Here is a 23,198-nt window from a genome sequence, read left to right as displayed (position 1 = left end):
CGCTGCAGCGCCTCCTCGTCTCACCCGCTGCTGATGCGTTCAGGACCCCCCGGAAATATCAACACCCTGCCTTTAGAAGTAAGGTCAGGACTTTGTATCAAACACACGTCATCAAATGAAAAATGATTAATAAGTCTTAATTCCTCAATTTGAATATGAACTTTGAGGTCCATTTTTGTATTTCTATATTTTGTATAAAGAACACGTCTTAAGTGGAACCTTTAAGATTTATTTTCATCCAATGGAGTTAACAGGCTTGTTTTCTGACGAGCAGCTTGGATTGGATTGAAGTCAGCGACATTTTAAACAAAACTAAAGTTTGACCTCTATTAAAACAAAACAAACAATCAAAATAAAACTAACATATTGTAACTTTTAAGTGTTGAATAACATCTAACCTCTTTCGTTGGAATCAAACTTTGTTTGTAGCCTTGATCTTGGTTTATTTATTTAATTAATAGTATTTCCCCACCCTTGATTTTCACTCGCTGGTGTGACTGAGTCTCAATATTCCCGAAGTCCATGAACGCCTCAGTGAATCATGTTTATTCCTTCCTGCACGAGGAGGTCAAAGTTCACCAGGAGAGCTTGAAGGTGTCAGGTGAGGTTAAAGGATTAAAAAGCACAAATGGATCTTCTTCTTTTTTTTTTTTTATTAATTTTTTTTATTATCTTTTGCATTGTTTTTCATATAATTGTAAAAGTGCTCCACATAGAGGGAACAAATCCTGGAGCTATATGATATACTAAAAAAGAAAAATAAGTTTTTAATACATCATGGAAGCAAATCACAATAATTCATAAAGTTACTTGATTGAGTTATTTATTTCAATAATGTGTGCTACATTCACGTAAAGACACAGGTATTGATTTGTTTTATCAGAATTTGACATGAGCAAACGTCATCATCATTATGTATATAATCATTCAGTAATTCAATTCTAGTTGTGGGATCTTTATTTTAGTTGTGTGATGACGCCCAGACGCTTCATACAAACTGTCCGAGGTTCGATTTTAAATACAGTATGATTGAACTCCCGTGTGTTAAACAATTCATATCTGCGGAAGTTCAGATATTACCGGAGGAATGAAGACTAGAGAATAATACTCTGTTCTACATGCACACCTCACAAATAGAAAAATAACTGAGTTTTATTTGCAAATATGTCTGTCAACCCTGAGAAATACTCTGTTTTTGACAGCATTAATCCTCTCTCTCTCTCTCTTTGACTCACAGACACGTTGGCCAAAGGTCATGATGCTCTCCGGGGGGACAAAGGTCTCAGAAGGTGTGTTTGTGTGTGTGTTTAGTGGTGAAGGTGTGTGTGTGTGCTGAGCACATCGGCCAAGACGAGTCTCTCTCAGGTTACACTCACAAATTAAAGCAAACAGTGAAGAGTTCATGGCTGAAGCCTGCAGGGCATCTATCTCTGGTGTATAACACCCACACACACACACACACACACACACACACACACACACACACACACACACACACACACACACACACACACACACACACACGTACATGGTTGTGCTTGTAGTGATTTTCCTGGTGCCAGATTTGTTTGACTAAGACTTCTGCAAGAACACAAACAGTCTTGCATCGCTGGCTGATCAGGTAACCACAGGATACACACACACACACACACACACACACACACACACACACACACACACACACACACACACACACACACACACACACACACACACACACACACACACACACTCCTACATTATCTAACACCCAACAATCAACTTACTTTAAAACGCCTTTTATCTCAAAACTTTACTTTCCCTTTAAGAAACTGATGTCTGACGCCGTTAGTTTACAAATGACCACAGACGTCTTCACTGGTCACACAACTGATCAGTCTGATGCACGAAAATACATAATAAATCAAATCAAAGAAGGTTTGATTAACCGGCGTGCTGTGTTCATAAAGTTCCACCAGGACAATAATTTGGAACGTCTCGGGACCCGTCGATGTGTTACAGAGGATTTTACAAATCGACATCGATCTTCTGTTGTCCTTTTTTGAACTTGTGTCGCTGGCATGCTTTTTTTTTTTTTTTTTTAAACATTGCAGTTCTCAGGTTTTGCATTTGTCTGATGTTTTCATGTTGTTTAAAACTAATTTTTAAATAATGACATGTCATTTAGCCGGTCTCAAGTGTCGGGAGGAAATGTGGTTGTAGACGAACTCAGCCTTGTTTCATTTCACAAAACTCAGGATCTCTTGGGGAAAATGTTGCATGGGAATGTATTTAAACTTGATTCCAAAAACTTGATTCCTGCTGCCGCCACTGAGTCCCCGTCCTAAAACCTTTTTAGAAGGATGTCGTCTTGTGTCCAGGTTGTAAATAGAAAACAGTGGATTTAGCCTTTAACACTGACGAGCTGCTGAAAGCGTCAATGTGGCCCAACGAGCCTCTGAACAAGCAGGTCAGCGGGAACGCTGGGGCCCGGCCAGCTTTTGTGTTGCAGCTCGCTCAATGTCGAGGAGGGTTGAGGGTACCGCGTGTGTGTGTGTGTGTGTGTGTGTGCACGCTCTCCTCTTATGTTGGGAGAGTGGAGGCCCAGCCCTTCTCTCCTCCTCCTCCTCCTCCTCCTCCTCCTCCTCTCTTCCCTCTGTCCCCTTTTCCTCCTTAAACTGTCTTTTGTTTTCATTTTCGTTGGCATTTCTGCCCCGTCGTTGTTCGGGCCCTAAATGAGTCTTGACTGGCTCGCAGGCCACTGGAGAAGCACAAAGGACCCCGTTCTACTCGCTACAGTTGATCCATTGTGGGCGTCCCACAATGCACTAATTGGCGATGACAATTAAGCGCGGTCGACACTCAGCTCCAATTTGCCGGCCGCTCCACGTACATCACAGCCGAATGATTGAGCACCAACCCCCCCACCCCCCACCCCGCTCCCCTCGCAACAATATCCGCATTCAGTCGGGCAGGTCTACGGCCGCCTTTATTCACGAGACTCTCGTCTTCACGGGATCGTGAAGTTCAGGCTCACGAGCCGACGACCGACGGTGGGAGTCGTCTCCATCAACAGCTCGTTTCCCCGGCGCAGCGGCAAGTCAAAGAGGCTGTTCCCATTTCAAATAATGCTATAGCTGTACGGAGCATGCATTTGTGGGATGAGCAGCATCCAGTTGCCCCCCAGCAGGTTCTCATCTGTCCCTTATTATTTTGTTTTAAACCTATGACGGTCAGGCTATTCTAGTCTGCCTAGTTTCATTAAGACGTGTTGCCTTATGTAGTGAGAACCAACGTCCCACTTTCCTGGTAGGAACGTTCAAGTTTTCTCATTTTGGTGTGTCTTTTGTGTTTGTGCTCCCATTTTCAACAAAATCCCATCTGACTTGTCTGGCAGATTGTTTTTGTTTTTTTCCACTGAATCATTAATCATTAAAGTGGTCGCACACTATTCCAGAGTTTAACTCACGTTTTCACGTGGTTTTTGTGTACGTGCTCCGAAACGTTGTGGGACTAGTGACCCGCTGCAAACGGGCGCTGAGGATAGTAATCGTTGCTATATTGCTGCTGTCATAATGAACCGCGGCCACTAGAGGGCGCCATGAATCTTCATTTGTTCCCATATAGATTTACTTCTCATTTTTCTTATTGGACCGACTTATTTTGAATGACGTGAGAAGGAAAACACACTGATTTCACTGCTTTGAGAGTCACACCATTACATTAAATCTACGCTTCGTCTCTTATCCGGTTCCGGTTCTGATGTACGGCTGCCGGGTTCTGCTTTTCGTCTCCAAAACCAACCGAAGAGACTTTGAGTTTTTGAGAAGCGCGCTCTGCGGGGCAGCAGCGGCGTCCGGGGGCTCGTTAGCCGGGGCAGGATGAGGACGGTGGGGCTTTTCTCTCCATGTGGGTCTGTTCAGGGTGACTGAGCTTTGGATCGGCTCTAATTACACTTGGGTCTATTTCGGACCCTTCCTGACGATCTCGGGACTTGTTTTCTAAAAAACGGAACTAACGCACTTTGTGCTCAACTCGTTTTGGGTCCGAGCACTCCAGAGAGACGACGTTTGCTGGTTCAAATCCTGAGCAAAGCAATGAAGCCCTGCGGAATGACGTTTCAGCAGCGTCCAAACATTTTCACTATTAAGAAGTTTTGTCTTTATTGGCATCAGTGGCGAGCAGACAAACCTGAAACAAAAAACAAACAAACAAACAACTCCCTGTACTTGCATAAGAGTTTGGCTCCGATGGAAACGTAAACAATGCCACAAACGACAATATAATAACTTAAAAAGTGCAAAAGGATGAGCATTTCAGTCCAGTTGTTCTGCTTAAATACTGTACAGGAAACTTTGATCCCAAATCAATCTGCGGTGAATAAAAAGGTGCCTGGAACATAAAGAACATTTACAGTCTTTCACTGGGACACGGTGGAGCTGCGAGTTCAGCTTTATGTCAAATCTACTTAAACAAACATCAAGGGAAACAAATCAGAGCAAATCAAAGGACAACAAACCAAACTTCATACAAACAAAGGAAATAAAACGTCGGACTTTGCTCTTCGAGTTGATCAAGTGAACAAAACGAGCAGCTTCAGCTACGTCGACGGCGGCGGCGAAGGATGGAGCCCAGCAGGAGTCCTTCAGTTCTGCATGTTTGGAATTTGTGCACCAGAGAGACTTGTGCTTTTTCATATTAAGAAGTAAAGCGGAGGTTTTCGTTTCCGTCCGTCGTGCACAGACTGAACGGTGGAGGCGAGTCGTGGGACACTTCTACAGTCTCACACATTATTGCTCAAGAAAAATCCCAATTAATCCCAAATCCCTCCCAGAGTAGAAACTCCTTCGTAGTTTCGTAATGTGCTTTGACTCTTGAGGAAGCGAGGAGGTCCGGTCGTTGTGTGGATGAAGCCGGTCCTAAAGGTGGAGTCCAGCCGTCCACTCGGACCGAGTTAAAGTTTGATGATGATTTAGTTTCACACGTTTAATGAGCCGAGAGCAGATAGAGGACAACAAGGCTCCGTGTCTCAGACCTGACGAGGTAATACTCTCATGACTAAAGAATAAAACAACAATAATAATAATAATAAGAAACAATCCCTGACACCCGCTGAGCTCCACAGTAAACAAACAGAGTGAATCAAATGATACGAACTAAAAGCTTCACATACTCCAGGTTGTTTTTTGTTTTTTAATGCAGCAGACACACACACACACACACACACGCACACGCACACGCACACGCACACACTTTTAACTACATGTTTCGGTCTACACTGCCCCTGCATGCTTCTTAAACATGAATCCTCACAACAAACACATATTCCTGAATAAAACCAGATATGGAGTCTGTAATCTGATTACACAGATTTTCTTTTTTTTCCCCCCTCCTTCACTCAAGTGTTTTATGGCTCAAACAAGCTGAAGGACGAGGATCAGAGAGGAGAGCTGAGAGAAGAGGTCAGACCGACGACACGGAGCAGAAGAGAGTCGCTGCGTTTCCATCCAACGTTATTTCATCTTAAAGCTCGAAAAAAAAAAACAACGATTTATTATGAAGACTATGAATTACATTTATATGAGGAAAAGAAAACTAAAATAAAAGCTACAAGAAATGAAAAGATTAAAAATCATTTCATGCAAGAATAATCATATTCAGCACCTAAACAATGGAATTAAATAAATGAAATGCAGCTTCAAACATTGATTTACTTTAAATTTGGTTCTGGACCAGAATTTAGTTTTTGTCCCTTCAAACAAGAAATATAAGAAATTTCCACCAGACATGGAAAAACTGCACGTGAAAATTCTAATAAATTGGATTGAGACTATTGATATATAAACGGATTAACTTTATGACGCCTATTTGTTAATATTGAAATTTCCCCCTGTTTATCAGGTGAGCGAAACACTTCGGTGGGATTTGTTTGAAGTGTCCGTAGATTGGACCGAAAGCGGGACGGAAACGCAGCGTCGGGACAAACCAGACCTTTACACATGAAAGCAGAAGATTCTAAAGGCCATCTAGGTTGCATAGAAATACTAAAACGCTAAAGCCGCTATCATGAGGGAAAGATTCAACGTGAGTAAAGCCGGGCCGCCGGAGGGGGAGGAAAGGCAACAATGAGAGGGAAAGTTACAGGGTATTATTGCTCCCCCCCCCCCGTTTTCTTTTTTCTTCTTCTTATGTTACAGTCAGACTGACCAGTCCCTTTTAAATTAATGTCTCAGTGCATTTTACATTTCCGTCAAAGGAAATCGGGGTTAAAAACAGTTTTCGTTCCACATCGACACCATAAACAACCTGTTAAGAGACTTGAATCTGATACTCTGAAGCCTGGATCCGACTGTAAACTCTTTGTATTTTGCTTCTTCAAACACTTTGGATCAACTGAGGTGAATTTAATGCTATAGGTTATAGCATTAACAGTCAATATATTAAACTGCCGCAGCCTGATGGGAATACGAGGGCTGGGAAACGCTGAGACGCGCACGCGGACGACGGAGTGGGCGTGGCCCCGATTCCATGAGGTTAAAGTAGCGAATCGGGACGGAGACGATAGTTGAAGGCGAAGAGAAGACGTCCATACAAAGCTGAGTTTGCGTCAATCAGTGTGATAAAGTTTAATGTTTCTTTACATTATGAAAGAGGAAAAAACAAACCGCAGCTGCTCCCGTTGAACGACGAGTGAGCGGAGGATGTTAGAATCTGACCCATGCCATATTTATATCATATTATCAGTGTTGTCAATATCGTAACGTCTCCATCTTTAGTTGCTGGATTTAACAAGCAAAAGTTTTCTTATACGTCCTGCTGTTTTGAGGTTGAATGTACAATGTGACTTCTTCGCTGGTAGAAAGGTCCGACATCAACACTGCCACCCGGTGGCCGAGAGAGAGAGAAAGAGAGAGAGAGCATGTACCTTTAGCGAATAAAATAAAAATAAACGTAGCACCGCTGGATGATTGATGGGAGTCTGTAAAATAAAGATACAGACAGAATCGATCTTTGATCGAATCTATGTGGGAGCTCAAATTTTAAAACCAGGCCCAAACGAGCGCCGAAGAGTTGCCAAACCGTCGACATGATTATCAAACTGATTTTCCCGGCGAAGTGAAGGACAGTGTAATTTGTTTTCCCTGACGTGCAGCCTGACCTGAGCCGCTTGTAAAGAAGAAAACTACAAAGGTTTTACAGTTTCCAAGCTGGAAGGTTTCACAGTCACATGGTTTGAGATTGTTTCAAATAAGACGGGTTACAATTGATTAGTGATTTCATGATGTGTTTATAACAATTTTCGAAAATCACACTTTCTCAAAGTCGCTGCTTTCAGCTTGTAACCAGTCCGCACAGTTGGTGGAGTGGAGCTCCGTCGTTTCATTTCAACAAAAGAACGAGGTGGAGGTGAAGACGTGGTGCAGGGAGGAAGCCGTGGGTCAGCAAAGTGGGAGAAGAAGTTCAGTGTGTCGAGCCTGAAGCAGCAGATCTCCCGTCATGGCGTCCGTACAGTACTGCAAAGGGGGCTCAGCTCAGGGTGTGTGTGTTCGTCTCACACACACACACACACAGAAACACAAACACACACAAACCCGACGACGCTTTTGAAAGCTTGATATCTGTCCCGTGGTCAAAGCTGTCACCAGGTTGAGTCCTGCAGACGGAAACGCAGGCACTTGGGCCTGTGTGGCGGTCCCGGCGCCGCCCCGGACCCTCGCCGCGCCGCCTCAGGTGTCCTGGTACGGCAGGTGGAAACACCCGGGGCTGTCGTCGTCCGGCGACCAGAAGGACGACGGCAGCTTGTGGTGGAGCTCTCGGCGGACGCAGCGCGGACACGGCTGAGCCTTCTGACGACACTCGGTGTGGAAAACGGCACCGCAACCGTCACACCTGCACACACACACACACACACACACACACACACACACACACACACACACACACACACACACACACACACACACACACACACACACACACACACACACACACACACACACACACACACACACACACACACACACACACACACACACACACACACACACACACACACACACACACACACACACACACACACACACACACACACACACACAGGCCTTTAACAACCAATAATGGAATAATTTGGGTATTTTTTCATTGTGATGAAGTTCATAACGTAATAAGTTATTACACTGCTGAATTTTGTTCAGTTTGCTATCGTCGTCATTCCCCTTTATTAAAGATACAAACTCATGATGGTAAAAACTCTTCTACTGTTTTTTCACATTATTGGCAAGTTAAAGCATTATTATTATTATCATTATTATTATTCAATTTACCAATTACAAGTTGTAATAACACACTTCTTCCTGACCAGAGAACCAATGTAACGGCGGCCATGATAGCTCCGGCGCCAGCCGCGGTCCAGTGTCTGGCCAGAGGACACTTTAACACCAGGACGAGGCGAGACGGGGCATCAAACCACAAACCACCATCAACTGAGCCACTTTTAAAAACACACCACCTCTGACAGAGCTCAGAAAGGATGCCGCTCATTTTAAATGCTCCTTAATTATACCGAAGAAGACAGTAGATTATTCACTGTCTGTTCAAATGCTGCAAGGCCTTTTACAGTTTCTGTTAAAAATTAACAAATATGCACATTTTTTGTGCACAAAGCAAGTTTTTAATGCCCGTCTTGCTGCAATCAGGATTCAAATCCATGTGAATATGAAACATAAAAGGCTGAACTATATTATAGCGATACCTTTACTCCATCTCATATCAATGAGCCATGAAGTTCTGTATTTTATGTAGGTGACAAATAATGAAGTATTTGTACTCTCGCTTCTGTTTTCAAGTAAAAAACAAAACAATTTATAGTGTTTTATATCAAATCCAGCCTGGTTATTACCTCCATTTTTATGACCCTACTAGTCTATCCTCACATATATAATATTACAATAAAAATAATTAGTAAAGAGAAATACACAACCAACCAGACACACGGTTTTCAAAGTAGATAAAATTGATCAGTAAATGTTATTAGCAGGTCCATTAAAACTATTAAACTGCCATGTGAAGCTCAGTGAGCATCATAGGTTTACAACAAACACCAACAGTTCATTAACCTGTTGGTTAATACTGACGGTCAGCGTGTAGACAGTGACAGTAAAGTCTGAATGTGTGTTTGAGTCCAGATGAAACTCATTTCCTACAGGTGTCAGAGTCAGAGTCCAGCTCTGTGAATCTCGGCTGCTCTCCTCCAGCGAGTACAGCAGATGCAGCCATAATCAGTCAACACTTCACACTTCCTCACAAGTCATAAAACAGCTCAACACGTTTGGTGTGTGCGAGTCTCTCTTTAGGAACCGGTCCCGATGGCCTCTTATCGCCCTGCTGTCGGTCCCTCTGAGTCTCGCCGGTGGAGACGAGGATCTGGACTGTGTCGTGGAACCCCCCCACCACCACCCCCGGCAGTGTTACTAACAAACGGCAGGCTCGGTGTCGCTGTGCTTTTCAGCATCATAAAGGGAAAGTTCACGCAATTTCTGAAATTATAAATCCCCGAGATCAAATTCTTTCAGAACGAGTCACATTAATGAAGAGTCCAGCTCGGATTTCTCTGCCTGTGTAACTGTTCCCATTCTGACAGAGGTGAGCGTACCTGCGGGTGGCGTTCTCCTGGAAGGGGTAGATGACCTGCTTGTTGTGGCAGAGCTCGCAGATGAAACCCTTCTCTCGACACAAACTGCAGCCGAAAACATGGGAACTGGCAAACTTGATCACTTTGGAGAGGAAGGGAGCCAGCTTTCCGTCAATGACCTGGAGGGAGAAGAGCGAGAAGAACAACACAAAGGACCACATCAGTCGTGGCTTCATTCGTATACAGTGGTATGGTTCACTGAGAGATTAGCAGCGTCAGAAAGGAAGATGATGTGCGGCAAAACAAATATTCTTTAATACACAGACGTGTAAAGAGGTTTATTTTCCCTTTATCAGTTAAAAAAAAAAGCTTCATCTCACTAAGCAAAGATGGCCGACACATAAAAACAAACAGGGATTTCTAAATCTGCTATTTTGATGAAACACACAATTTTGATGTGCGAGATGAAGCGGACGTCTGAGACTGTTGAGAAACAACGAATGAGAGAAAATCAGGGAGACAAACGGGTCCGAATGGAATCGACTGTAACAAAGTGTTGCACGAATGACGGGGAAACAGGACAGGAAACCCAAAGAAAGGAAATGAGGTGAACGTCTTTGAACGGCAACGCCAGGCAAGTTTCTTCAAGAAGGGGGGGAGGGTGGAGGGGGTGGGGGGGGGGGGGGGGGCTGTGCTCGTCTATTCAAGCGGCGGCACAGAAAAGCCGAGACGCACAAACTCACTGAACAACTCTGCCGCATGGCATTAATATCACTTACAGAGCTGGAAGTGAAATAAGACAGAAAGGCAGAGGTAACAGAGCAAAACGGAAGGTGAAGGAACAGAAAGAAAGAAACAATATATGGGGGGGGGGGGGGGGGGGGGGGGGGGGGAGTGGAGAGAGAGAGAGAGAGAGAGAGAGACCGTATTCACATACAAGTGGTTCCACCTGGCAGAGCTCTGGACCTCCCAATTATAACCTCCTTCATGCTGTTTGTTAGACGAAGAGGACGAGAGGACGTGAGATGGAGTGAGGAGGAAGAAATCTCACACTCACACTCACTCACACACACACACACACACACACTCACACCGTATATCGCAGCACTCTGGGCTTCACTGATCCTGTTTACACTAAATCACACAAAAGGGTGAAAACCTGGTTCTTTCCATTGAGATCAGTCAGCTGCACAACGTCGCTGCATTCCCCATATAATCAACATAATCAACATGATCCAATCGAGTGTTAAAATCAGATCCCGCATGGAAAAAGCAGTGTGTGTGTGTGTGTGTGTGTGTCTGTGTGTGTTTTGTTTTTCATATATTAACAAATACTGAGCTCTTAGGTTCACTCTCATACGGAACAACCTCTCCAGATGCTTTTAACATCTTTCCACTGAACAGACGTAAATGTCACAGCACGTCCACACAGAAAGGGTGAGTGTAATCCACACAATCAACCGCAGCAGGCGAGTCCACATGAAGGATGTTCAGGGACTGTTCTGCACGTCCGTCACACCTCGACAAGCCCAAACTAATATCTGATATTTTACCACTACGGTAATATTTATGTACTTTGATCCACAGTTTCATTGCTTTCATGACCTTCTCCACCTTTGTTGACCCATCGTATCCTTAATCTGTGAGGAACAACCTAATTTCATTGGATTTTCTACAACGACAATGAAAACATTGAATTCAACGAAACTGGTATTTTCCATTTTTCTTTCTTGCAAACTTGTGACTAAACACAATTGATCAATCCGATTCTAAATGTGGGTTGGTCCCGGAGAGTCTTGGAGCGGCCCCTAAAGAGCTGGACCCACTGGGTCCTAACTGTAAAAGAAGATGAATGTTTCCTAATGTTTTGTATGAAATATGAGAAAATCTTTATGTGTTTTATCTGTATAGAAGTAACTACAACGTAATCATCTAACGACACACGTTTTTCTCCAGAAGCAGCAGAAAATGGTTCTATTGCTTCAACTTCTATACGTCAGTCCTGTTTTTCTGAATGAAGAATATTGAAATGTATGCCTTTAATATGAAACAGTTGATAGTTTAGTCAAAGCAAAATATATAAAGGGAAGAACGTGTGAACAAGATTTTGCAATAAATTCTAAATCTGCACATTGGCCACAATAATCACACAAGAAAACCCACCAGATCCCAGAAGGACTAAACTACATGTGTGTTGTTGATCTCTGAACGGAACGTGTGATAAACGAGACCAAACAGCAGTCGAAGCAGCTAAAAGTGAGGATAGTGATGTAGGAGGACATAACAGATTCACAAAACTACACATTAAAATCAAATAGAAGCAAGCAACACTACAGTTTGCTAAGTGGGGATATAATCGAGGCTTTTGGCAAGATAAAGTCAGTTTTGATTCTCATGAAGAGAGAAAATCTGCATTGAGTTTGGATGTTTGTTCTTCTCAAAGTACGAGCAGCAGCAGCAGCGACTCTTCCACCTGTGTGTCTGCAAAGGAAGAGGACCGAATGACTCACTCGTGTTTTAAAGTTGGCCAGATCCTGGAACAAAACATGTGCTTTAGTGACAACGACTACAACACGGAAAACCTGTGTCGCCTGTATTCAAAAACCTTGGGATAGTTTCTCTTTTATTTGTAAACAAGTTATGTCCGAAAAATGACACCATTAGATATTTTTTCTCGCACTAATTCTGAGTTTAAATGCCATGACACGTTGGCTATCTGTGAGAAAATAGCCTCTGATCTGACTCAGATAAAGTCAAATAGTGATGGGAGTGATTGAACAAAAGGCTCTACTGAGTGAAGTTATTAAAAAAAAAAAAAAAAAAAACCTTCCATGAGGTCTCCCCGATGCGCTTGAAGCCGTTAAACTGAGATGATAAACGTTTCCAGACACGCAGACAGGTACCGAGAGGGGCAGACGGATATACGTGTCCCCTTCCACCCACAGCAGCCCTCAGCAGGCCTGCTCAGCCCGGTCCAGCCCAGTCCACATGACGAATGGCGCTCCTGATGGAGCCTGACAGGCTCGGTAATTAAGGCCCACTATAATTGGACTGGGCAGAATCAAACGACTGGCAGCACAGCTCTGGTGGCTGACTGGTCCTCTGGAGGGACGGTGGGAACGAAGCAGGAAGGCGCAGGAAAACAGATGGATGGAGGGTGACAGAGTAAACAGGCATAAGACGAAGGGGGCAATATACAGAAAAGCACAAGTAAATCAAAAGTGCGTGGAGCCCGGATGCAGTTTTCAATTTACAGAGTGAGATACTCCGAAACTGATTTATGTCGGTTAATATTGCTTTTCTCTCTCGAAGAATGTTTCTCACCATTTCCCTGAAATGTTCATACCCTGGCTCTTTCTGCTTGATAGAAGCAGCCGGAGACCATTTGATTTACTACAAATCAAACCAGTAGTGGCATCATGAACGACACAGTGCAGCCAAAATATGTCTGATGACTCCAGCCTCCTACCAACCAGCAGGTCTGTCCACCGCCAACCAGGGCCGACTCACAACTTCTGCTCAAACCCAAAAGTCTGGAGTTCAAATCCCTGAGTGATCCTGAAAATAACAAACTCAACAGAAGAGAATGAATCTTTGTTTCTGGTCAGCTGACGCCTCAGAGACAATCCAGAGACGGGACGAGAGCTTGTGATAGAATCATTAATTGATTGATATTTATTTGTTGTGTTATTTATTTCTTAGCCATTTAACTACCCTTAATTTCTATCTCATTTCAGGTGATGTCCATGGTGGGTGGGATCTTTTGAAATACTGCCAGCCTTCATTTGTAGGGTTACAGGGAAAGCATTTCCGAGCTTATGTCAGCGAACACAGTGGAAAATCAGGGTACAAACAAAAAACGATAACCAGACAAAACAAACATCTAATTAGAGAAAGAGAAACAGCCACACATTACACCTCCAGCCAATTTAGACTGGACCAGGAGAAAGACCACAGTGGCACAGGGAGAACATGTAAACTCAGCATGTAAAGGCCAGTCGGCTGCTATCAGCAACCATGAAGCTCACATTTCAAATACCAATCTCCAGACCTTTACCACATTAACACTCTTTGCTCTCCATCATCTGTGTAACAGGCCTCCTCGTGTATGAACAGGAATGAAAAATCGAACATCCTCACTGTGTATATGTCAAAAAACAGTGCTCTGATCTAAGAGAAATCTAAATCCACAGTCAAGACACTAAATCAAAAATGAAGCCCTTTTACATCACTGACATCCAGTTTCAATGCTGATTGTGGTTTTATTCTCATATGGTGAGACAATTTAAAAACAGTCCTACAAATACACTGTAACAGTTTAGGTTGTTGCAGTGTTTCAGCTCCTGAGTTACGTTTCTCTAGGTCCTTACACCGTTTCTAAATCTGCTTTTCAGAACAAGCCAGCTGTGCACTGATGTAGAAAAAGTTAGACAGTGAGTCTAAATAGCAGCTCACTTGAGGCAAATCCACACTGAGTCAGTAAAAACCTTTAAATACTTTTAGCTGCATGTAAGAACAGATAGAGAAAAGAAACCCACTACAAACAAATATCCTTTAAGTCTACAGGACAAACCCCGTTTGACCCTCTTTCCCTCCAAAAACACACACACACACACACACACACACACACACACACACACACACACACACACACACACACACACACACACACACACACACACACACACACACACACACACACACACACACACACACACACACACACACACACACACACACACACACACACACACACACACACACACACACACACACACACACTTCACCTCCTCTCCCTCCAGCCATCGTCTCAGACTCCTCCCCCTCCAGTTCGCCCTCTCTCTCTGCTCCACGCTGCGTTTTTGTGCTCCAAAACCTCCTAATCCCCTAAAACTGCTGTTTAACAGCCGCTCGCCTGCCCTCATCTCCCACACACACACTGAGACACACAAACACGCCGACACACACACACACACACACACACACACACACACACACACGCAACCGCAGCTCCATTGAGAACCTGGAAAGCCAGCTGGGATTACACGGCTGGAGAGAGCAGGGTGAGCTGTGTTTGGATAACACCCTCTCCTCTATCTGTCACACAGAAAGCCTGATGTATGCCGACGTGTGCACACCGCAGTCTTGAGGGGGTTTCCCAAAATCTCTACTGAACCAACCAGGCAAGAGATATACAACTTCTATCTCTCTGTAGATTAATAAACCAACGGTAACTATGTGTCCGGGAGGCGTGATGAATGATTGTGTATGTGAATAAAGACGACTCGTTAAAGAAGTAGATTTACATACGACTGTGAAGGTTAGACATTCCACCGTGAAAAGACAAAAAAACTAACAAAAAAAATCACCTCAATACACTAAAGTGTGTGTGAAAGATACAGGGGAAAGTGCAGAGACGATGCAGCAGAATTGTCTTCAGTGCTCTTGGAATGATTTAATAACACATTTCATTTAATGTTAAAGCTATAGACACAAGCCAATTCAACTTAAAAAATCAACATCTCTTTATGTTTTTCCTTTTGGCGTCACTACTCCTCCACTGAACTGTGAGAATATGTTCATACATCTATAATAACCAGGCGGTGTTCTCACTTGTGCGGTTTTGTTTCACACTAACAGTTTAACCTGCAGACTCAGAGCTGTGAATTCATGGCAATATTGTCAGCAGTTTTCACATGGATCCTGCAACACGACTTGCTCAGCTGGATGTTGGCCCATTGCGCTGGTATTTCTACTCTCCAGCAGCTTCTGATCCTGGCAGACCCCGTGTCCACCAAGAGTTTCAGCTGCTTTCTTCTGGCTGCAGATACTTCATGCTCAGACGAAGAGATAAAACAAAACAAAAACTTAAAACTAATTAATCTCTGTTGATCTTTCAAATGCTTTGTAGTATTTTATTTGCGTGGTGTCCTCAGTGCAGATGTTGTGTGTTTTCAGTCGTCTATGCTGACTGCAGAACTAATTGCCCCCAATTGGATAATAAAGATACTTGAACGTTATAAAGGTTTCAAGACAGCAAAAGGCTTGATTATGATCTGCTGCAAAGACATGATGGGTTTGAAGTTCACCAGGTTAATTTGGTTTGTTTACAGCTTCTCGGTCTGCACTCAGGCCTCCATCAGACTTTAATCAAACCTCACAAGAGCTCGTTGGGACCGAGAGTCGCTTGTCCAACTGAGATTGTCTGCGTGTGTGGCTCACCAAGGTTTTCTGCGTCGCCACTTCCACAAATGGACCACAAAACACAAAGAGGACATAAACTTGGGTCCACAGCTGTCAGTTTCACTACACGACGTCGCTCTCCACCCAGTTTGAGTTGACAACCGCTACGACGTATTTCAAAAGCAAGAATAACAACGTTATCCTGTACGTCAACTACGTACTCCACCAGTGCAGAGACTAGTCTCAGCACAGAAGTAGAGAGAGAACGAGGAAGTGGAGGAGTATTTTAACTCGTCGGTAAACTATTGTTATGGTGCAGCACCGGTAGCGCTTCGATTGTCAGCTCATTTTCTGGTAAAACTCTGCTGCTCGTAGCGGCAGTCACGTGTCCTGCAGTAAAACAGCGTTGGTTAAATATCTGACACTGTTTAGGATTTCTGCGGGCTGCCTGTGGTCACACAACCATTACAACAGCCATCAATGAATCCCTAATAAGGCCACAGATTTTAACGCCACTATTAGAGATATTTGAACAAAACCTTTAGTATGGGATGGCCAATATTGCACGTTGTATATCCACTTTAAGAGTCACCAATGTATTTAGATGGCGAGAAGAAACCTGCCAGCAGAAAACTCACACAGACCCAGGAACAACATGCAAACTCTTCATGGAAAGGCCCCAACCAGGAGTCAAACCTTTGTCTAGTTGCTGCCAGTTAACAAGACTAACCACTAATGTACCTTAACATAATACAAAAGGTTCAATTTACAGAAAGAATCTGAAGGACGACTGAGGGACTAGCAGTTTGACATGACTCGAGGCTTCTGTTGAGATAAATATTGGCATGAGAAGCTCGACTTCATAGTCATGTATTGTAAATAATATGGGTTTTCACAACATTCAAAGAACGACAATTGGTTGCAAATGATAGAAAATTTAAACCAGAAAATGAATCTGGAAAAGGCAACCCTCACACTTACAGATATGCACTGATAGTTTCCGCACAGCAAGTCACATTTTTTGATTTGGCCGGTCATGCAACATATTAATTACTAACTTAGATCAGAATGTAGAAGTTGATATCATCTGGAACCACCGGATGATAAAACAACAGAATGCGGCTGCAGGACGACTTACTATTATGTCTGACTGACAGCAAAAACCAAATGTTGCCAAGATGAATTGGACAAAGAAGGCCGAAAGAACAAAGCCCAGAGCTGGAGGAACAAATTCCCAGATGGTTCAGTAACAGCGGCTGTTGACCGAGGTTTACTGAGGGCGCAGCCTCGCCTGGTCATGAAAAATTAAATGCATCTCATACACCAAAGCAACTTGCATGTGTTTGCATTTGCAAAATTTTTTGACAGATGCAACTTAAACTCCGATGTGACTGACAGTCCTGAAGATTCAGTGATCCTGCGCTCTAACAGACAGCGACTGCGTAGGTTTAGATTAGGTTAGTTTTGCAAACATCAATTTGATAGCAAGTCCTCCTTGAACTTGCTACACGACCCTGGAGGCATCCTAAACACAGAAAAAGACACGCGCAACCCAAACCGACCCCCCGCAGAGCTGGTGGTCCTCACATGTTGCATTTTTGAGGCGGCGCACGTCACAATCTGCATCGTTCGTTTCTTATCTTATAATTAAGTGTTAAGTATTTAGGGGTGAGAGCTTCTCCTGCACTTAAAGCCACGAGCGGAATTTTTTTTTTTGTTTTTAAATCTTTCTGAGAACATCTAACATACACTGAAGAGGTCTCTGTGTGTTGGGACAAGTGTGAGTGGAGAGGCATGCCTGGCATACAGGGAATGCCAGGGTGTCACTGTGGGAAGCCTGCGACATGCAGACACACAAACACTTTTACTTTGTGTCCCCACACAAAACCCTAGAAACTGTTGTTGAGGCAAGTAGAGGGAAAGGGCAGAGTGTCCTTAGACAAACACATATGGCTTTCACAAAATACTCCGGTTGCTAATGGGGGATATGGGTGGAGGCTATTTGTCGTGAGGTGAAAAGACTAGTGCGGTCTGTGTTTTAGCCGGGGGGGGGGTTAGCCTTCACTGACCTCTGCTCTGGAACAAAAAAAGCCATGTTGATTAAGAGCGTCATTTTATTCAGGAGGTGAATCAAAAGAAACAAGCTTGTTAATATGGAAAACCAATTAAGTGCCAAAGTGCTTGAGAATCTCTGAGGTGGGGGAGAGAAGGGGAAGAGAAGGGGGAGAGAAGGGGGAGAAAAGGGGGAGGGAACTAAGTGAGTGAGTAGAGCAGATTCTCCCAAAGACGCTCTATTGTGGAGATCAGTGCGAGATCTCCAGGTTGGGCTTTATGGGTAAATCCTGGAGCTGTAACAGGGAGAAAAAGAGAGAGCGAGGGAGAGGGAGAGAGAGATCGAGGGCGAGAGGGAGAGCAAGGGGGAGAGAGAGAGAGAGAGAGCAAGAGAGAGAGAGAGAAAGAGAAACACAGACACACATGTGAGGTGAGCGTGTGTGAGGCCAAGGGGATGTTGGAAAGAATGGAGGGATGTCACGCTTTGTTTTTCTGCCTGTTGATTCTGAATGTGACCAATTAGTGAAGCAGAGACACACAGTGTGGGAGTGGAGGAGGAGAAGGAGGAAGGGGAGGGGGAGGAGGAGGAGGAGGAGGAGGAGGAGGAGGAGGAGGAGGAGATGGAAGAGGAGCTCCAAGCTCTTTCACTGTGAGAGTCTGGCCGTGCTCTGAGTCGGAGAAAAAAAACGGGGCAGGGTCCAACATAATGAGCATAATGACAAACAAAAGAACTTTTCAGTCATTTGTGGTCGCTTTCCTCTGACCCCCCAACTCAGCTCCACGACTCGACACTCAACTGCTGAGGGGAGGCTCTGTGTATGTATGTGTGTGTGTGTGTGTGTGTGTGTGTGTGTGTGTGTGTGTGTGTGTGTGTGTGTGTGTGTGTGTGTGTGTGTGTGTGTGTGTGTGTGTGTGTGTGTGTGTGCCCCCCCTCTTTCTCATGATCTCAGCAAAACAGATTAATCTGCCGCAAATGAAAGATTCCAATTCTCCAAATTACATTTTTCCTCAAACATTCAAACAGATGTGACTATTAACTGCAGGCACACGGAGACATGGCACTTTGTAACTTGATAAGAAGATCTGCTGATTAAATGAGAGACAACACACCGAGATGGGGCCCCGAGTCGAGAGGCCGAGTTTTCACGACGCCAGATATGAATTCTTTCCAGCGACACCATTGTTTTCCTGGATCAGGACCCTCGAAAGAGCTCACCCTGTTCCAAGTGAGGCTATTAGAGGGAATTAGCCTCTCTTATCACTGTTATGACAAGGACAATTGAAAAAAGAAACAAAGGAAAGCTGGTGTTTACCTTAAGAATAAGTTTAGCATTAGTCCACGTGTTTCTTTAGGACAAACAAATTGCGGAAAAAGTATCATCAGAGAAGAAGTTCATACTAGTATTTCAATAAAACTGTTGTATAAATCTCTTATATTTTTAGAGATTTTATTCCTTTGTCAGAATTTGCAACAGCAGGCAGATTATTGTCGCTCACTAATTGTCATTAGTCATCAATGGCACAATGTGGTTAATAATGTGCGTAACTTATCAGCCTTTTTACGTTGTATTTCCTCATACGTCTAATGTCGCCTCATCGATTTGCAGTTATTTCAACAACATAAGAGAACATGAGGCGAGTAAAGGAGTTTTGGGGGTTTATTGTTGGCAAATATTAGTGATGGAGCAGATGTCTGCGTTAGCAGCGTTACTGCATCTTATATTTGTAAATACGGATTATTATGTTGCGTGGCTGCCCGGGGACTGCAGGTGGAAACGAGCTACGGCTAAAATCTGGTACGAAGCATCATTTCTTTAAGACTAATGTTTGTGTACGTGGTCCCTGAAAAATCAAATAAATAAATGAATAAGCATGCGTCCTGTACAACCACATGAAGCCTTTAATAAATGAAGTGAAATCATTTAAATCAAGGTTGACGTGACCATTTTAAATCAACTATTGTTGCCTAACTTACTTTTGCTCCCAAAAAAAGAAACGTGGGCGACATTTGTAAAAGTAAGGTATTGTTTGAAGTACAACTGTTTCATACAACAGGGTGGAAGACATTTTACAGAACTGTTGTCTTCAGGTTGAAGTACAAAGACATTTTGGGGGTTTTACACGTAACCAAACATGACGGGTCAATCCGATAATCCAACCACGCTGTGTCCTTTATTAGTGAGAATATGTTTTTTATTCTCTAGAAATTTTACAATGTGCAATATTTATTATTAAATCTGAAACCAACAAAATAAGCTTATGCAGCATCAGGCATTAATTGCTAAAGAGTCATGGATCTGTTAGCAGGATACACGGAAGTTTCACAAAGTCTAAATCTTATAATGTAAATAAATCCGATGCGGTTTGTTACATCTTATCCAAACCAGTGTTTCAGTGAGCAGTCAGCTTCAGCCTCTGAGCTCTGGGGTTTTGGTAGCACGAAAGACCAGGGGGATGCTTTCTCCCATGATAATTCTTTCCTTCTCATGCAACAGGTGGAGGCGCTTATCCTCACACACTTTGTGGAAAACTGAACTTAAATGCTCTAAAAACATATATTCATGAAAAAAAAGGGAGTAGCTCAGTCAAACCTCTAAACAAAAGCTCTAAAAACTGTAGTTGATGTATTCATGGAGGTGAGATTGTGTGTTCAGTCGGTACCTGCTGCAGGTCTGCCAGGGAGTACAGGTGGATGTGCTGTAGCAGGTATTCCCTGGGAAAGATCCTGTCAGAAGACATACAGTAAAAAGTCACATCATTTAAAGAAAACTCCCCAAAAAACAAAACAACACCGTGTAATACACGGAATATACAATGAATATTAAAAAAAAAAAAAAGTTTATTCAGCACATTTAGTAGTGAAATACAACGCTTTTCGTTTAAGTTATTGTCAGCAGTCACTTGTGTATAACTCTGTATTTAACTGGTGCAGGTAAATGTTTGTATCATTACAAAATCTTCCATTTTGACCAAATTAAACACGGGTTAAGGGAACAGAGATGGCCACTGCTGCGCTGCTCCGACATGTCATTACCTATGTAAGCACAGCGATTACTTGTCTTTGTTAATTTTGGATTACACAAAAACTGTGAACACAAACTGAATCCAAGTTGAAGGTCAAGATGGCACCTGACATACTGTGTGCAGGTCTTTAAATATTGTAAATGAATGATGCAGCATGAGACCAAGGAAACAACCCTTACATAATCTATTGTTTTCACATTTGATGTTTAACCAGCTTCTTGATTCATTGTGCCAAATGAAAGTCAGGAAATAAACTTTGAGGCACATGTTCAATTCAATTTAACAATATGAGATAAAGAGGCAAAAATATAGGAGGAGATCAGGTCAAATTTTAATGCTTAACCTGGTTTATTGGTTAGTTTTCAGTTTTGATGGTTACAACGGGACCTAAAGTGACGTGGTGTGTGTGTGTGTGTGTGTGTGTGTGTGTGTGTGTGTGTGTGTGTGTGTGTGTGTGTGTGTGTGTGTGTGTGTGTGTGTGTGTGTGTGTGGTGTGTGTGTGTGTGTGTGTGTGTGTGTGTGTGTGTGTGTGTGTGCGTGTTTGCTGAGGCCTCCCCTCAGACCACTACCATGGATGGCACCATGTTAAGTCCTGTCTAAAGCTGCGATGAGTGTCACTACAACACAAGATGTGTGTGTATGTGTGAGCCAGACACCTCATGGTGATAGGAAACACTGATATCCCACTCTGTTTGGTACGTTACCAATGGTTACCACTTCAGCATTCATAAGACACATGCACGCACACGCGCACGTTTCTGTCCGAGATGAAACCACCCTTAAAGTGTGTGCTGATCTTGATAAAAGCACTTGAGGGAGGGAAAAGAAAAAAAAAAAAAACTTTTTGAGATTAGATTACAAAGAGCAGACACAAATTCATACGCGTATGCAAATACAGGCACACGTCAAGGGCACGCAGTATTTGCACCACACCTGATAGTCTTTTATTGTAGCTTTTTCTTGATTGTCCTGCAGGCCTGTTTCCACTCCAGATGTACTTTTCATAAAAGAAAATCCTCTTATCACTCAAGAGATTATGATCATGTGCTGAAGGAGCGTTACACCTGAGTAAGTGTGTAGACGTCCTGCAAGTGTGTGTGCACTTGCGTGTGTGGTTGGAAATAATAGAAGCGTGTCAGCAAAAATATATACGTTTGTCACACTAAAGCCAGACAAAGAATCACAGAGGTGCTGCTGTTTGTAAAGTTGTTGTCTTAATTGTTATTTGGTTTACGACTGTGCCAAGTAATAACATGTTTGTACTTTACTTGTTACTATACTGAAGGGATTGTTCAGGTACTCGTACTTTATGTCAGTGTTTATTTGCAGGTTTTACTGCCTGTTTACAAACAAATATCAGCAAAAAAAATAATTCTACATTTCCAAATCCATTTTTTTCCTCCACTCATTTTTAAAGGCAAGAACTTAAAGTTGAGTAGAAGTTGTGTATTTCTGCTTCTTCTGACAACTACCACCACCACTACAATCATTACTGCTTGACTTCTTCAACAATCCAAAATCTATCATATAGGAAGAATTTAATTAATGACAAAAAAGCAAAAAAACATGAATATTACTAACACTTTGTTTGATTCTTACTATTCTTATTTTAAAGTAAAAAAACATCAGGATTATCATTTTACTTATAAAGATTATGTCAAAAGAATCTTTTGCTAATTTAACTGCAATTGGCTTCAAATAATCTGCATTCTAAAGCAATAGGCATCACTGAAGGGCATTCTGTATAAGATGAGAAACTACTACTTAAACAAAGTGAGAGCTTCTGGTACAATTTTTGATCATTTTTGCTAATAATAAAAAAGAATAAAAACATGTATATATATATATATATATATATATATATATATAAAAAGATATTTTTCTCCTGCAAGTGAATCCAAGACGCCTCAATAAAAATGAAACCAAAAATTATTTCTCAACCAGAAACAAATGCCTGACTACATGATGGTCACTGAACAAAACTAACCTGCTTGTGAACCAACTGTTAATATCATCACTACCCAAAACTGTAGTTATAAAGTTTACTATTTCACAAATCTCCTGTTTACTGGAGGAGCAGCCAAATGAGTGAATCAGTTATTAGAGAACCTGCTGGCAGTTCAGCCAATATGTCACAACAACGCTACAATAATACAACTATGACATCATGAATCATACATTCTAATGTAGATTAATTATGCAAGAGGGCATTTTTGAAGGAGTTTTAAGCAACTACTCATTATCTAATGTATTAAAAGTAAAGCTTTCCCAGAAGATGAAGCTCGTCAGGTGTTTTTGTTGTCACATGCACAAACACCTGATATTTTAA

At 42.7% G+C, this 23,198-nt stretch overlaps 1 protein-coding gene across 1 annotated transcript in view; it reads right to left on the bottom strand.

The window, feature by feature from the left end:
* Positions 1 to 6,577: 6,577 nt before the first annotated feature.
* plekhm3 (pleckstrin homology domain containing, family M, member 3) overlaps positions 6,578 to 23,198 on the bottom strand; it is a 37,306-nt gene continuing 20,685 nt past the window's right edge. Inside the window, exons 6-8 of the mRNA XM_080479080.1 lie at positions 20,507 to 20,570; positions 9,632 to 9,789; positions 6,578 to 7,869 (exon numbers count right to left, since the gene is read on the bottom strand). Coding sequence (XP_080335206.1) covers positions 7,707 to 7,869; positions 9,632 to 9,789; positions 20,507 to 20,570 — 385 coding nt within the window. The 3' untranslated portion in view covers positions 6,578 to 7,706. The remainder of the gene's footprint in view (positions 7,870 to 9,631; positions 9,790 to 20,506; positions 20,571 to 23,198) is intronic.

Source organism: Lipophrys pholis (genome assembly GCF_963383615.2).
Source record: "Lipophrys pholis genome assembly, chromosome: 13".
NCBI lineage: Eukaryota > Metazoa > Chordata > Actinopteri > Blenniiformes > Blenniidae > Lipophrys > Lipophrys pholis.
Note: the sequence above shows the minus strand (reverse complement) of the source record. Positions and strands in the feature narration are given on the sequence as shown.